The sequence below is a fragment of the Psammomys obesus genome, unplaced genomic scaffold, assembly GCF_907164565.1.
Source record: "Psammomys obesus unplaced genomic scaffold, mPsaObe1.curated_primary_1811, whole genome shotgun sequence".
Classification (NCBI taxonomy): Eukaryota; Metazoa; Chordata; class Mammalia; order Rodentia; family Muridae; genus Psammomys; species Psammomys obesus.
Genome location: NW_026596117.1, coordinates 20347471 through 20361792, shown reverse-complemented (window position 1 = coordinate 20361792; position 14322 = coordinate 20347471). Strand labels below are relative to the sequence as shown.

The following is a 14322-nucleotide window of genomic DNA, read 5'->3' as shown; positions in this document are numbered from 1 at the left end:
TGTGTGTGTGTGTGTGTGTGTGTGTGTGTGTGTGTGTGTGTGTGTGTAGGTTGTACCACAGAAGTCAGAGGTCAATTTGTGGGAGCTGCTTCTTTTCTTGTGGGCTCCAGGGCTCAAAAATTAGGTCATCAGGTTTGGTGGCAAATACCTTTACCTGCTGAGCCATCTCACTGACCTCAGCAGGTACCCACAAGCCAATTTGCGCTTTTCCTATTCCGCTCATGTCTGCCCTCTCTGCACCCCACCCCCTCGTATAAACATTTTAAAATAACCATTTTGACCTTGTGTGCTAACACTTAAGCTGAAATGCCAATGATCTCTTTCTTCCTTGGCTGCTTGAGACTTGACGCCATGATGAATGCCTTTAAATACCCGACAGCCATTCATGACCAGTTGTCTACTTCAGAGAACACAAATGGTCATCAATGTCCCTCACCCTGGGAAGGCAAAAATACTTAAGACAGAAATTTAGGAAAAGCAGCCAGTATGTACAAAACGTATAAAACCATACCAGATGCCATTTCTGTATATGGATTCAGAACCCATTTTGCTGGTGACACAGTAACTGGCCCTGGTATGACTTATGATTCCTTGGATTATGCAAGGAAAAGCGAGCCCCAAACACAGCCTTGCAAGACAGGGCCTTTGTGAGAAGAAAAAGATGCCAAAAAATAAAAAAAATAAAAAAAAAAAACCAAAAAAATAGCGGAAGGAGCTGGGAATGAGAGAAGGCGGGGGCACCTCGAAGGTCAACTGTGGCGGTGGAACAGGCAAGAAGAGGAGGAAAGAGTCTGCCATGACTTGACCCGCCAGGACTGTGCAAACTCCCACAGAGAGGACTGAGGAGTTGCAAAAGCTTAAAAACAAAACAAAACATGCCCTGTGGACTATGAGGTCGTTTCCAAGGCCACTCTCCTGTCATGGAACCACTGTCTTTTATACATTCACGTAAATGTCATGATATACGTGGATCCCTTAGCACAGGAAAGCACAGACTGTCCCCATCCTAAAGAATCACGCTCGCAGACCAGCCAGTGTTGTCCCTTGACGGACTTTCAGTCTGCACTCTAAGAGTCCTTCTCTCTTCATCCTTCTCATCCTAGCCCTCTTCTTCCATGTGTAGTTTTTACCATGCCACCGTGGGGTTTTTGATTTCGGGCCTCTCCCGTGATATCTGAGCTCCCTGATTGGGGTCATATGGTCTCTTTGGGGTCTGTGCAGCCCAATGGCACACAGAGGAGACCCCTCCACCCCCACGTCAGGAAGGGCTCCATCGGATTGCTGCCTCGTTAACCTCCTGCTGCAGACCCTCTCGTCTTTTCAGTCTGCGCTGGCTGATGAGCCCTCAGATTGACAGCTACACCTCAAGCTTGTTCTTTAAACCCACCCTCACTTTTTGACGCCATGCTATTTTAAAACCTAAACATGAGCCGGAAGTGGTGACACGTGCTTATGGTCCCGTGGCTTGGAAGGCCAAGGCATCAGATTGCTGACTTTAAAGCTAGGCTAGGCTACACAGTGAGTTCCAGGCCAGCCTGGGCTATCACGAGACCTTTTTTTCAAAACACGAAACCCAAATCCAAAAAGCTCCAAAAGCTAGACAGTCCCAATTCCTACCTATCTTTGTCAGAGGGAATCAACCCTTACTAGTCTTTTGTGACAGGGGTCCTGTTTCTTCCACCAGTTTCCCTGATCCAAATTACTATACTGTGCCTGGGACCCTGGGCTCCGGTGCCACCTTCACACCTTTCTTTGCTTGGACCGTACATTTTTTTCAGTGTATGCCAATGAAATGTGCCCAGAGCACATCTGTTCAATGAAGAGATGTTTTTGTCTCAAATCAGACACGCTGTGAAGTACCCTCGCTTTGTGACTCAGTAGCATGTCACTGATGCTAGTCTGTTCCCTTATCTCATAAATATAACAAACCCAACTACTGGATAGGGTTGTCATAAGGGTTAACAGATAAATAATAAATAAAATGGAAAGTAATACCAACGCACTAAAAACAACCATGGGAAAGAAAACCCGTTTGTTAATTATTGTTTTTTTAAATATGGAGGTGAAGGTAGACTTTGATAACTCACACATGAACGGCATTTCTTGGTCACATACTAAATTTAATCTGGGGTCCAGAATAGGTGAGCCTTAAATCTTACTGACTCTATAGCCCTGACTCCTGACATGCAATCTGCTAGTCATAATGGACTTTGCCCATAAAAATGAGAGGGCTACATCTGAGCCGGGGGTCTAGGTCCTCTCCATTTGCATGGTCCTTGTTGTCTCTGCAGGACCTCCTGGGCCCAGATTTGTTTGGCTCTGTTGTTCTCCTCGTGTAGCTCCATCCCCTCCAGGTCTATCTCCCTTCTTCCATAATATTCCCTGCACTCTGCCCAAAGTTTGGCTGAGTCTCAGCATCTGCTTTGATACCCTGCTGGGTATAGTCTTTCAGAGGCCCCCTGTGGAAGGCTCTGTCCTGTTTAGAGACTGAGCTGCCTTTGGGCAACTCCATCTCCAAGTGGGTTCCCTAGTAAGGGGAACAGGGTCTGTCTCTGACATGAACTCAGGGGCTGGCTCTTTGATCACCTACCCCTGGGGGGTGCAGCCTTGCCAGGACACAGAGGAAGATGATGCAGCCAGCCTTGATGAGACCTGATAGGCTAGGGTCAGATGGAAGGGGAGGAGGAAGGGGAGTCCACTTCCTTCTCAGTGGACTAGGGAGGGGCATAGGGGGAGAAGAGGGAGGGTGGGTGGAACTGGGAGGAGACAAGGGAGGGGGCTGCAGCTGGGATGCAAAGTGAACAAATTGTAATAAACACCAAACAAATAAAATTTAAAAAAAAATGAGAGTGCTATATATAAAGTACAGGGCTTTTGGAGGTATACTCTCTCCTTTTACATAAGGATTTCTGCTCTAATCTACAACACATAGAAGCAGGTTAGGGAGGGCTGAGCACAGGTTGGGCTCACTCACCATGCAGGCAGCCTGGACAGCTTCCGACACGTTGGCAGCATTAGGCTCACACCAGAACACATGGCACTCAAAGCGCTGGTTCCCGGTGTCCATGATGAAGGCAAATGTATGGACATCCTTCCCGACACCCATGAAGGACAGAAACCGCACTCGGCACTCCACCAAGACTTCCTCTTCACTCTGTAAGAGACACCATTCAGCACCTCTGTGCCCTCCGGGAAGCCCTCAGCAGGCAGCAAAAACCTCACACCTCAAAGGCCTCACAGAACCCAGCCCGGGAGGACCAGCATCTCATTAGAAAGTCGACCCTTGTCTTCAGTGCCCGGAGAGGCCGTCGCTGCCATGGTGCCTCCTGCTGTCTGATGTCGCTGTGAATGACACTGTTGCTGTGGAATGGGATGGGTGTGTGTCCACTCCCCATCCACCATACCCCACACCCGTTCTTCCCTATGGGAGGAACAATGTCATACATACTTCTACTTGCTGCCCATTGCAGGACACCCAGTGGCTCAGGGCCTCTTTGTCCAGGTGAACCTTGAGGGCCGAGGAGAGAAAGACTCAGAAGCCTCTCTCCATCAGCTTTCACTCAAGCGAAATAGCGCACCAAATCACGTCTAACACCGTGGAAGACAAATTTCGCCTAAGCCACACATTTGTCAAATCACCCCCCTCCTGCTTCCCCACACCCAGGGCAGGGTAAAGATGCCGGTGGAATTCATTTCACAGCTGACACCCAGTGCAACAACCACAGGCGGTTTGTGAATTTCCGTAAGCACAGCCACAACACCGGCTTGCAGATCGTGACGTCCCGACTGTTAAATATTCATCCAGGAACGAGACACACTTCACAGGCAGACTGCGCTGCTCCGAGGGGTCAGGGGGCTTGGGGGAGAAATGCTGGAGCTGGAACTTGGGAGAGAGGATGAGGACAAAGGGGTGGTGCGCCAGCCAGGACAGTGCGGTGGGAAGGACACGGCAATGCGGTGGAGGAGTGGAATGAAATCCAGCATGAGCAGAGAGGCAGGCAGGCTGGGGAGGATTCTGCCCACTGCTATGGGCGAATAGGCTTTCACAATGAGCTGCTCGTGGCGGAAGGCAGGCGTGCTCATGACCTGAGGTCCTCCTCAGGTGTGAACGGGTGCTTCACACAGACTGCTGCCTTCAAAGCCTGGTCCTGTGCCTCCGATTTGATCTTAGACAAGTGACTTTGGTCAGTCACCACGATGGGATAGTCTGGGTTGAGGCTAATGCTGACTGTCAGAATGACCAACGACCTCTTCCCCTTGAGTTATAAGTTCTTGGGCTTCCCCGACAGGAGCAACACATTTGCACCCAGGCCCAGACAGCATGGCCCCGCCCACACCCGCAACCCACAGCGAGCCGCAGCTAGTGCCAGTGATGGCCTTAAGCAATCTCCATCTTTTGAGCAAGTGAGGAAGGCAGAATCAGGGCAACAGGGTGGAAGTATCCAGGTCCCGAGTAAGGTACAGTTAGATACAGACAAAGCCCCAGCTCTTCTGCAAACACAGGCCATGTTAACCACATGTCAGGACAAACCCCAAGGGGGCAAGCCTCGACCCAGTTTCCGAGTCTTTCGATCACTGTATCCAAAACCTCCCCGGAGCCCAGCCTAGCCAATGTCTTCTCCAGCTCCTCACCTTTTCACTGATGACCGTTACCGTGGCGTCTGCCACGCTCATGTTCACCGAAGGCCAATCCTCCTTGCTGGAGGAGGTTATAAGACTTTCTATGGCACTGTTTAGGGTGTCCATGCCTGCGGATAGAAAGGATAATCGAAAACACACTCTCTAATACAGGAGGGGCAGGGGGAGAAGCCAGCTTTTCCAATAGAAAGAGAATCATGAGCACCGCCAGGGATACAGCGCACACACGTGTGTACATACGTCATTGTACGTGTGTGGGAGGGTGGGGCAGGGGTGTGAGTGTTTCAGTGGGGGTCCGGTCAACGAGACCGTGGCCGCCAACCAACAACCTGCTCCAAAGATTCCCCTGCTTCCAGGTGCTGCCTTGGAGAGCCTGGCTAGCCAAACCCTCCTTCAGCACACTTGACATTTACTTAAGGCCAGGTCAATGGCCTCTTTACAGACACACAGCAGGCCCTGCAGGGGCTCCTTTGCTAGCTGTAGAACAAACAAGTTTAAAACAAATTAACTCTGTTTAGTATGTCTCTCTCTGTGTGTGTGTTTGAGAGAGAGAGAGAACATGACATAGCATAGCACAAAGTGGGTGTGTATATCAGAAGACAACTTTCCAGAGTCAGTCTCCTCCTTCCACCATCGGGGGCCTGAGGACTGACGACGGGCTTGGCAGCAAGCTCCCTGCCCGTTGAGCCATCTCGCCTGCCCAGAAGTAACAAGTTTGCTGTGATGTAACCGCCATGGAATTCTCTCTTTTGAAAGCGTGCCCCTCCGTAGGTTTCAATGTATTCACAGTGTAGCCATCGTGCACTCTCCATGCTCCCTGTCGTCTAGCAACTCCTTCCTACCTCTAAGGATGTGCCCATTCTGAGCATTTCACGGGAAGAGTCCCACACAGCAGATTTCTTTTGCCCCCTTAAGGGGGACTTCTTTCATTTATCTCAATGCTTTTAAGGGTCACACATGCTGTGCCATGTTTCAGTACTTTTAAACCTTTCTTCTTCCTTGCCAGATAAAATTCCATGATCTGAAAGTATTGATTTATTTGTCCACTAGCCAGGCTTCGAGCATTTGGAGTGTCTTTGCCTTTTAAGCAGTCGTGAACAATGGTGCTGTGAATGTTTTTGTAGTTTTTGGGGGGAACAGTGCTTCTACTTCTCTTGGCTAAGTACATAGGGGCAGAACTGCCAGGTCAAACAAAGGTTACGATCTTTAATCCTCTGAGGAAGTGCCAACTGCTTCTCAGAGATCATCTCACTGTATCCCCAGCGGAGCACAGAGCTCTGATTTCTCCACAGCCTCTTCCAGCCAGGTGACTCTACAGCCTCCACCTTGTCATGAGCTTGGGCAAGCGGGGCACCTCAGTTCCTGCCACTGGGGGAGGACGTGAACATTGGAGACAACACTTCTGAGTCACAGTGTGAGGACACGAGGGCTCCATCAGCTTTCCCTTCCTGTCCCCAGTGGGTAAAAGCAGAGGCAGGAGCCTGGCTCAAAGCTGGAAGCCCCCTGGAGAACAGCAGAGCACTCTGTAGTCCTGGGCTGCTCATCTCTGGAATGCTGGGAAAACAGGAAATTCAGATCTGTCCCCTCCGAGTCCCTGTATGCTGGGGTCACATGTCAGGTCAAGAGAGCTTCCCTCCACTACCCGTGTGACCAGGATGCTGACACTACAGAGAAATGATTCAGGGGGAGGTGAGGGGTGAGACGGTGGCCCTCGTCCTCATGGGAGAACAGCGGGCTCTCGTATTTGAAAGCCTTGCCAAGTTTTACCTACCGACAGGTCTGTCCACAGGTAACACGCCCAGGTACTGCACATGGAACTTCTGCACCAGCTCCGTCTTTGGTGTTGGGAAATCTACTACAGGGAACAAAAGCGGTGTGTTTCTCAGAGTTCTGGGAGACAGAACACCAGCTGTCCATCTAGCACCTGCACTCCCAGATGGCCACCCACACCAGGATGTCTTACTCCCAGACATTCTGTAAGGGCAGCATTTTGCAACTCCAGACACAGGGGTTTTGTCAGTTTAAACCCTACTGATTGCTCTTCAAGGTGAAAATGCTCCAGAAGGCAAAAAACAAAACCAAAAACAAACAAAAAACAAAAGACCAACCTAAACCCAGGTATAGCTTCTCGTGCCCTATTTGTTATGTGTGGCTGGTGCCCAAAGAACGTTTCATCATAAATGGTACAAGCAAAGACACAGGAGAGGTAATACAGTCCCCCCTCCCCCAACACCCAACTAACAACCTACATGTTTTCAAACTAGTGAGTCCTAACCCCAGGGCTATACATGAGTTAAAGAAAACAAAAATAAAACAAAATGAAAGGACTCCGCTGATAACAGTCTTTAATTTGTCTGACAGAAACAAACAACAATTGTCCTTTGTGTTCAACATGGACAAAAGCAACTCTGTCCCTCGGAGGGCCTGGAGCCCATGCTGAGCTTCCCCTCCCCACCCAATCAGGGTCTCATCGTGTAGCACCAGGCTGGCTCAGGGGCGTCCTGCTTCTGCCTCCCAGATTCTAGAGACTGGGTTACAGGTTGGGGGCCACCACGCCCAATTTTAAGGCGTATTTTTATTGTATGTGTGTGAAGTATTCGCTATCTTACATATGTGTGTGCCTGCCATGTGCACTCAGTGACTGCAGAAGCCAGAAGAGGGAAACAGATGTGCTCAAAATGGAGTTACAAAAGGTGGTGAGCAGCCATGTGGGTGCTGGGAATCACAGTGGTATCCTGTGAAGAGTGGCCGGTGCCATCTCTCCAGCCCTTGACACACAGCGAACCCGTGCAATCCTGCAGTCTTGCCAGGCTGGCCAGAGCCACAGAGGAGGAGAAGAAGGAGGAGTCACGGGCAGACATACCTTGCAAAGGGACGTCAAGACTGACATTGGTCCTCTCCTGTAAGGAACTGCAGGCCAGGGCTTTGGCATTTTTCCGTTCAGCCATAATCTAGACATCAAATGAAAGTGCAACTTGGGTTCACCATTACAGACCCCACATCACCAGCCAGCCCTGCCAGTAAAGCGTGGGAGTTGATTCCACGGGGATTTAGACTAGTGTCGTCTCCTGCCTGCCTTCCCTGCCAGTCTCTGCATTACACAGTAAGTGAGAATTTCACTTTTCCCCACTGGGAAAACAGCACCTCCTCAGAGCGTTCTCTTAAGTGCTTAGAGCTTCTTCCATCTGCTGTCCCTCACTTCTGCTGAGAACAGCCCAGCACGTGCCTTCAGGGGACACCTGGACCTTCTGGCCCCTGCGCTCATGGTGCTGCCCCATGTTGACTTCTGATGCTCTTTCCCGGGCTCTGGAGACAGAGTACATGGTTCAGATCCTACCACTGCCCTGACTGGCTGTGACGTTGGATAAGGAAGCTGCCCTTCTGGGTCTCATTCCCTTCACTGGATGTAGACAAGAGTATGTATGTCGCAGTGCTTTGCTCTTACTCCCTACCAGTGAGTTACACAGTGGTGTGGGCTTAGGGGTTAAAAGAAGCCTAGTCACCAGTCAACAGTGGCCCTACAAGGAACTCACTTTCAATCCCAGCCCAAGATTTTCATTGCAAGGCAATGAACGCCATTTCCCTAGGTGTTGTGTGTAACCTTGAAGTGATCTGACAAACACAGGAGGAAAAGCCTAAGTTACGCGCAAACATGCCACCATCTTGTAAGGGACTCTGGCATCCGAGGATTTCTGTGTGTGTGTGTGTGTGTGTGTGTGTGTGTGTGTGTGTGTGTGTGTTAATCCTGATGGAGCTGTTACCAATGCCCTGGACTTCCAAGGGCATTAGTGACATCCTCTGGGTGGCACCATGTCTGCTTCTTCCTGCGTCTGATTTCACAGGCAGCTCTCCCGCCCTTCTGCTCGCCTTTATCTGCTCAGGCAGTGAGAGGAAACAGGGAGGTAGACCCATCTTACCTTGGAGCAGATTTCGTGGAGACTCGTGGCGATGGCTTTTGCTGGTGTGTCACATCGAAACACGTGACATTTCAGAATCCTTGTATCTTTATCTCTTGCTACATAAGCAAAGTCCCTGTGCAAGAAAAATTTTACCAGGATGTTAGGGAAGGGAGCCTTCCACCGGCACACTCTCTAGTTGTGGATGTTAACTGAGATCACAGCCAGCATGTCAGTGGTGAACTGTGAATGCAGATTAAGAACAGAAACCAAAACGCCCACAGCTACGGACAGCGGAAGCAGAGTTCAGCGGCTGTTAGGGGTCAGCTGGTACAAGGCATGACAGTGTCTTCTAAACCTCAGCTCTTGAACTTTGGGGCAGGGAGCAACACAGACTGAACACGGAGTTCTGCAGGAAGCATCTGTCTAGAGCAGTAACGACTAAGACGATGAGACAATGAACACAGAATTGGGAAGACCTCGAATGGCAGAATGATATAATGGCAGGGAGACGGCAGACACAAAACAATGGGCTGTGATGTGTGGACGTGTGCATGGAGGATGGGCCAGCCCCCACAGCTGCCTGAGAAAGTTGATGGGCAATCAGAGGGAACACCAGAGCACACAGAACCTGTGGACTGGAATATTACCAAGGGCACGTGACTCTGGCTCGGGGGGGGGGGGGGGGGAGCAAGGATGGCCTCTTGTGTTATATATCCGGTTACCCGGAGCTAGCGGCCTCTGCTGGGTCATTGTATCTGTTGTACTGACAGCTGTTATGACGTTACTTGGCTTCAAAGCAACCATGGCACACAATTAAGTTTCTTGCTGCTATTAACGGAAACAGTGGTTCTCTAAAGAGGAAGTAAAAAGTCTTACTGTATAGCTCAGGTTGGCCTGAAACTTCAGTCTTCTTGCCTAATTTCTCAAGTGCTGAGGCTGTGGGCGTGAGCTACCCCACAGAACAATTGAATTTATTTTTATATTACTTGTCTTCCTATCTAGTTTTTTTTTTTTTTTTTTTTTATTTAAAGACATACTCTGTTTTTTAATTATATGTATTGTGTGGGTATGTACATGTGTGTGGAAGGGCACCCCGAGGCCAGAGGCATCAGATCTCCCTGAAGCTGGAGTCACATCTGTTGTTGTGAGGTGCATGCTATGAACCCAACTCAGGTCCTTTGCAAGAGCAGTATACACTCTTAACTGCTGAGCCACCTCCCCAGGTCCTATTAGTGGGCTTTTGAGCTCTGGTCTCACGATGTGGCCCAGGATTGGCCACAAAATGACAGCAATTCTCCTGCCTCCACCTCCCCAAGTGCTGGAATGACAGGTTTGTGCTACCTTGCAGGGTAAATTATTTGTCTTAAAGACGGTCCTCAGATGACCACATGAAGGTTTAGCCAGAAGTTTTGTACTACAATGAAGAAAGGTTGGTGGGCTAGAGGGATTTGCAAGAGAAGCCTCCTTCCTTGCCTGTGTGCCCTAGGAAGCCTTGGAGTTGGTCCGAAACACAGGCTCCAGCCCAGGGACCCCCTGTGTGCCTGCCCCAAAGGTGCTGCCCTCAGTATCTGTCCTCATGCCTCCTACTCCTTCACTGACTAGCTCAGCTGGCATCTTCCATGCTGGATTCAAACATTTCCTAGTCTGCTGGCCATAGCCCTGTACCTGACCCAATGTTTTGGCCTATCTCACCACCTGACACCTAATCCCTCCCTCCCCTTCCAGCATGACCAGTCCTCAGCAATCCTGCAAGTTCTTATCCCTGCCTTTGCCTACCCTGTCTACTCTATTGCCACAGCTGGACTCAGCAGGGCCCCCAGGTTCCCTGTGTGTTCTGCACTCACTGCTGGGATTCCTGCACACCTGTGACGCTCCATCAAGATGGTTTGTGCCTTATTCCCAATGTCTAGTCTGGGCCTGGCCACGAGAATTTGTGAAGGTTGTGGACTGAAGCATAAGCCTGTTCCACATGCCCTTAGTGCCTACAGGGAATAGTGGCATTTACCCGGAGGTGTGAATGGGTTCTATGGCACTGGGGGGAGGGACAGGTCTGGGTGAATGAGGAGTTACAGATTTGTGGGGGCAGGTGGACTTTGAGAGGTAAGAGTACGCAGTCTTTCCCCACTCTGTGTTCCCCAAAGCCTTCACATCCTCGTCTCAAGCACCATTAAGGAAACACAGGACCTGAAAAAGCAACAGTTCACTTCCAGAGACTGGTTGAGGGAAGCCTTGTTCTCAGCTGCCTCACTCCCCAGACGGTCCATACAGTAAGACACACGACATCTTACCAGCCTTTCCAACTCCCAGGTCTACCCAGATTTCATGAGTTGTGAAATGTCTGTGTCATCTTCCCTTCTACCATCAAAGCTCTCTGCTCAAGATGGTCCTCAGGATTTGGTGACCATCGGCCCTCCCTGTGCTGTGCAGAGCTCACTCACTCACCTAGCCAGCACAGCCTTCCCGAGGCCTGCCTGGCCCTCCGGCCCACAGGCTTTGCTGGTTTAAATGCTGTCAGTATGCAAATTCTGCGTGCTTTGCCCTCTCTTTTGTAGAAATGCACAGTTCCTCCCCGTGTCTTTCCTCTCTAAGGGACTGGAAGGGACAGCTAGCAGAGCAACAGATGCAGGCAAACCACTTCAAGTTCATTTCTGGTTCCACTTAGTTAACATCCCTGACCCCCAAATCCTTAAGCCAAAACTTTCTGGGTGCAGACAGGACACTACATGCGGAAAACTCCGCACCATGAAACTGTTTATAAACAAAAATTACCAAGGTGGTGCTAAAATTGCCTTTGGCTTATACTAACAAGGTATACACGAGGGAGAAAGAATTGTCACATTGGGTTGTGGATTCCGTATCATCATGTAGATGCAAACATTCTAAAGCCAGAAATCCTCCCGGCACTAAGTGTCTTGGAGAAGAATACCCGTGTGACTCCAGTCTTGGATATTAACCCCTCTTTCTGTGTGGGTAGAGGCATTTATTTCCAGCACTGCCTTGCTAGTTTTCTGATGGAAGCTTCTAAGATCTAGCCTCCTCTCCCTGCCTGCCTGATGGCTGGTGGGAAGTATACACCCCCTCCCCCAAGTTTACTAGAGAGGATGGAACACACCTGGACCCCTAACCACTGGGTCAGTTCTACCAAGCACCGGCTTTGTGCTGTGTGCTCCTTCACGTGTGACCTCATGGGCGTAAATTCTTAAAGAATCGTTATCATGAATCTTCATTTTCTTTCGGCTCAGGGGAAGGTGATGAATGCCCCAGGGAAACTGTCTGGAACCTACATCTTCCCAAAGGAGAGAGTCGGCAGCCTTGGCTTTATGGGAGAGGGCTTCTCACAGACTCTGTGCAGCCTGTCTCGTCCTTCTTAGACAGGTAACAGACAGGCAGAAATCACCCAGTGAGAGCATTCACTGACCCCGTGGAGGCTTCATTCCTCAGACCTGGAGCACGGGCAAGCATCTCAATAACCAGCTGTGTTGTTGTTGTTGTTGTTATTATTATTATTATTATTATAAATTATATTATTATTCATTATTATAAAAAATGCTGTTATTATAAAACTTGCTGTGGCAGACACAGCAACAGCTTCTCTTGCTTCCCAGAGATGTTCTTGTCCTAATTCATAAGCTCTGTGCAAAGTGTCTTTGCAGATATGCCAACAGGGGGAACCGAAGATATGGCTGTTTCTTTGGGTTGTCCAACTGGATCAAGGGAATCCTGAGGGAAGGGAGGCAACTCCTGTCTTAGAAATAAAAGGACAGGAGCAGGGCCATGAGTGAGTTGCACAGGAAAGGGCAAAACGTGTGTTCTTCCGAAATTTCTACAAGAAACACAGCCCCGTTATCTCTGGAAGACCCACCGTGGACTTCTATCCTCTAGCACTCTGAGAGAACCTATCTGTTGCTATAAGCCACTTGAGCTTTGTAATGATTTGTTACAGGAGCTGCCCTATGACTTTACCCAAATTTTAATATGGCATTTGAGAATTTATATATATTTTTGAAACAGTCAACTCACTTCCACAGTTTTCTTCAGTGCCATGCCACGGTGCATCAATGATGCAAACACAGACAGACAAGGCTCCAGCCAGGAAGCCCACTGGCAGATTTTACACATTTCACACACTGGTCAGAGACATGTGAGCTGTGTCCTTATACCCTCGCCAGGGTTAAGAACAGAGAAGAAGGCTCAAATGAAGCTCAAATGACCAGAAACAAAGACAAGAGGTAAGTGAGCACCCGGGTGCCTGTAAGAGTCCCTGGTTGAGCTCTGTGTTAGCAGGGGCTGTAGTGGCCTGTGGCTATAAGAATGATGTCCCAGTACTCCGGCTTGCCTGCACAGCACAGCCCCCCACTGTGTGTCTAGCCTCTTCTCTGAGGCACTCAAGCCTAGCATTGGTCCATGTGCCCCGACGTACGTGGCATGTGCTACAAAAGCTTGTTCCGTTGCTGAGTCTGAGGTGCTTAGGGCCCCAGCAGGGAGGCCCACCAACACAGACTTGATCCTTGAGGTCTGGGAGGGAGACACAGACAAGTGTGGAGAATACAGAAACAAAACAAGGCATGGGATTCAGTGGAAGGCATTTAAGGTCTCAGTGCTGAAGCCTCTTAAGAGAAGGGAGGAGAGAGAGTGTTAGAGGGGAGGGAGGCCCAAGGTGAGGCTGGGCGGTGTTCCCAAGGCTGAGGGACTAAACAGTAGGAGACTAGCTTGTCTGGGCGAAGGGGGCCTGGCAGAGACCTTCGCCTCCTGAACCCTGACCCCGGAGAAGGGAATTTAGGATCCTGGTTAGAGCAAAACAGATCCCTTATTTACCTTTTAAAAGATCAAGATCACTTCTCTCTTTGGAACTTATCAAATACTTATGAAAATAGACAAGAAATGGATTCCCATGCCTGACTATTCAACTTCTACAATGGTCAAAATGGCAGCGACTAGCTTGATATAAAGTTTTAACTGCCCCTGCCAGCACCACGATGCTATAGGCCATTATGCTTAAACCTAGGGATTCTTTCATATTTATTTATTCATATTTATTATTTATTCTTTCATATTATATTCCAAGGAAATAAAGAAATATATAAATATATATTTATCCATTATATATATCCATATAAATATATATATTTATCCATTATTTTATATATATTCATATCCCTCCATTGTCACAGGACACCTGGAAGTTGGGCAAATGAGCATTCCAGTGCCAGGACCATGAACTCAGGAGGAGACCGCCAGGAACTATGTGCCTATCCGGTGTCAGGTTCCAGTTGCTCTGAAGCAGCCTAGATACTGTGTGAGGCATTCGGCTGGCCTATGACACAGCTCAAACATTGTGGGATAGAGAGCTGGCTGGTCTGCAGTAGGGACATTTCACGAGCCACCCAGAGTCCATATATATCAGCTTCCAGAGAGAGAGCAGTGGCCTAGCTGAGATGGTCTCCTCTGCTGCCCCCTGGTGGCTGGACATCTTCCAGCATCTCATCTATGAGACCGTACCACTAGTCTCAAAGGTCACCAGGCCCCAGGCATAGCTTGTTTTCTCACGTATTCTTCTACATATCTAAGTGTCCAAGATGCTCTCTGATGACAGCGACTCTCTGCTTCAGCTCACACTCTGGAGCTGGACCAGGGGCCATCTGTCAAGGCAGATGCAGGGCAGGCCATCTTGCTCAGAATCCTACTGTTTGCTTCCTGCCATCATGGGAACTGTGAGGTTTTGTTCTATAAAGCGGTGAGTGGGAGGCCTGCAGCTGTGACCTCATGCCTCCTTCTTAAACTCCAG

At 49.4% G+C, this 14322-nt stretch overlaps 1 protein-coding gene across 7 annotated transcripts in view; it reads right to left on the bottom strand.

The window, feature by feature from the left end:
- Window positions 1-14322, bottom strand: part of Apbb2 (amyloid beta precursor protein binding family B member 2) — a 306075-nt gene that overhangs the window by 5960 nt on the left and 285793 nt on the right. For all 7 annotated transcript variants that reach the window (XM_055629150.1, XM_055629154.1, XM_055629153.1 and 4 more), the window contains 5 exons: window positions 8556-8670; window positions 7502-7589; window positions 6410-6493; window positions 4633-4748; window positions 2975-3154 (listed from right to left, as the gene is read on the bottom strand). In XM_055629150.1, the coding sequence (XP_055485125.1) occupies window positions 2975-3154; window positions 4633-4748; window positions 6410-6493; window positions 7502-7589; window positions 8556-8670 (583 nt within the window). The remainder of the gene's footprint in view (window positions 1-2974; window positions 3155-4632; window positions 4749-6409; window positions 6494-7501; window positions 7590-8555; window positions 8671-14322) is intronic.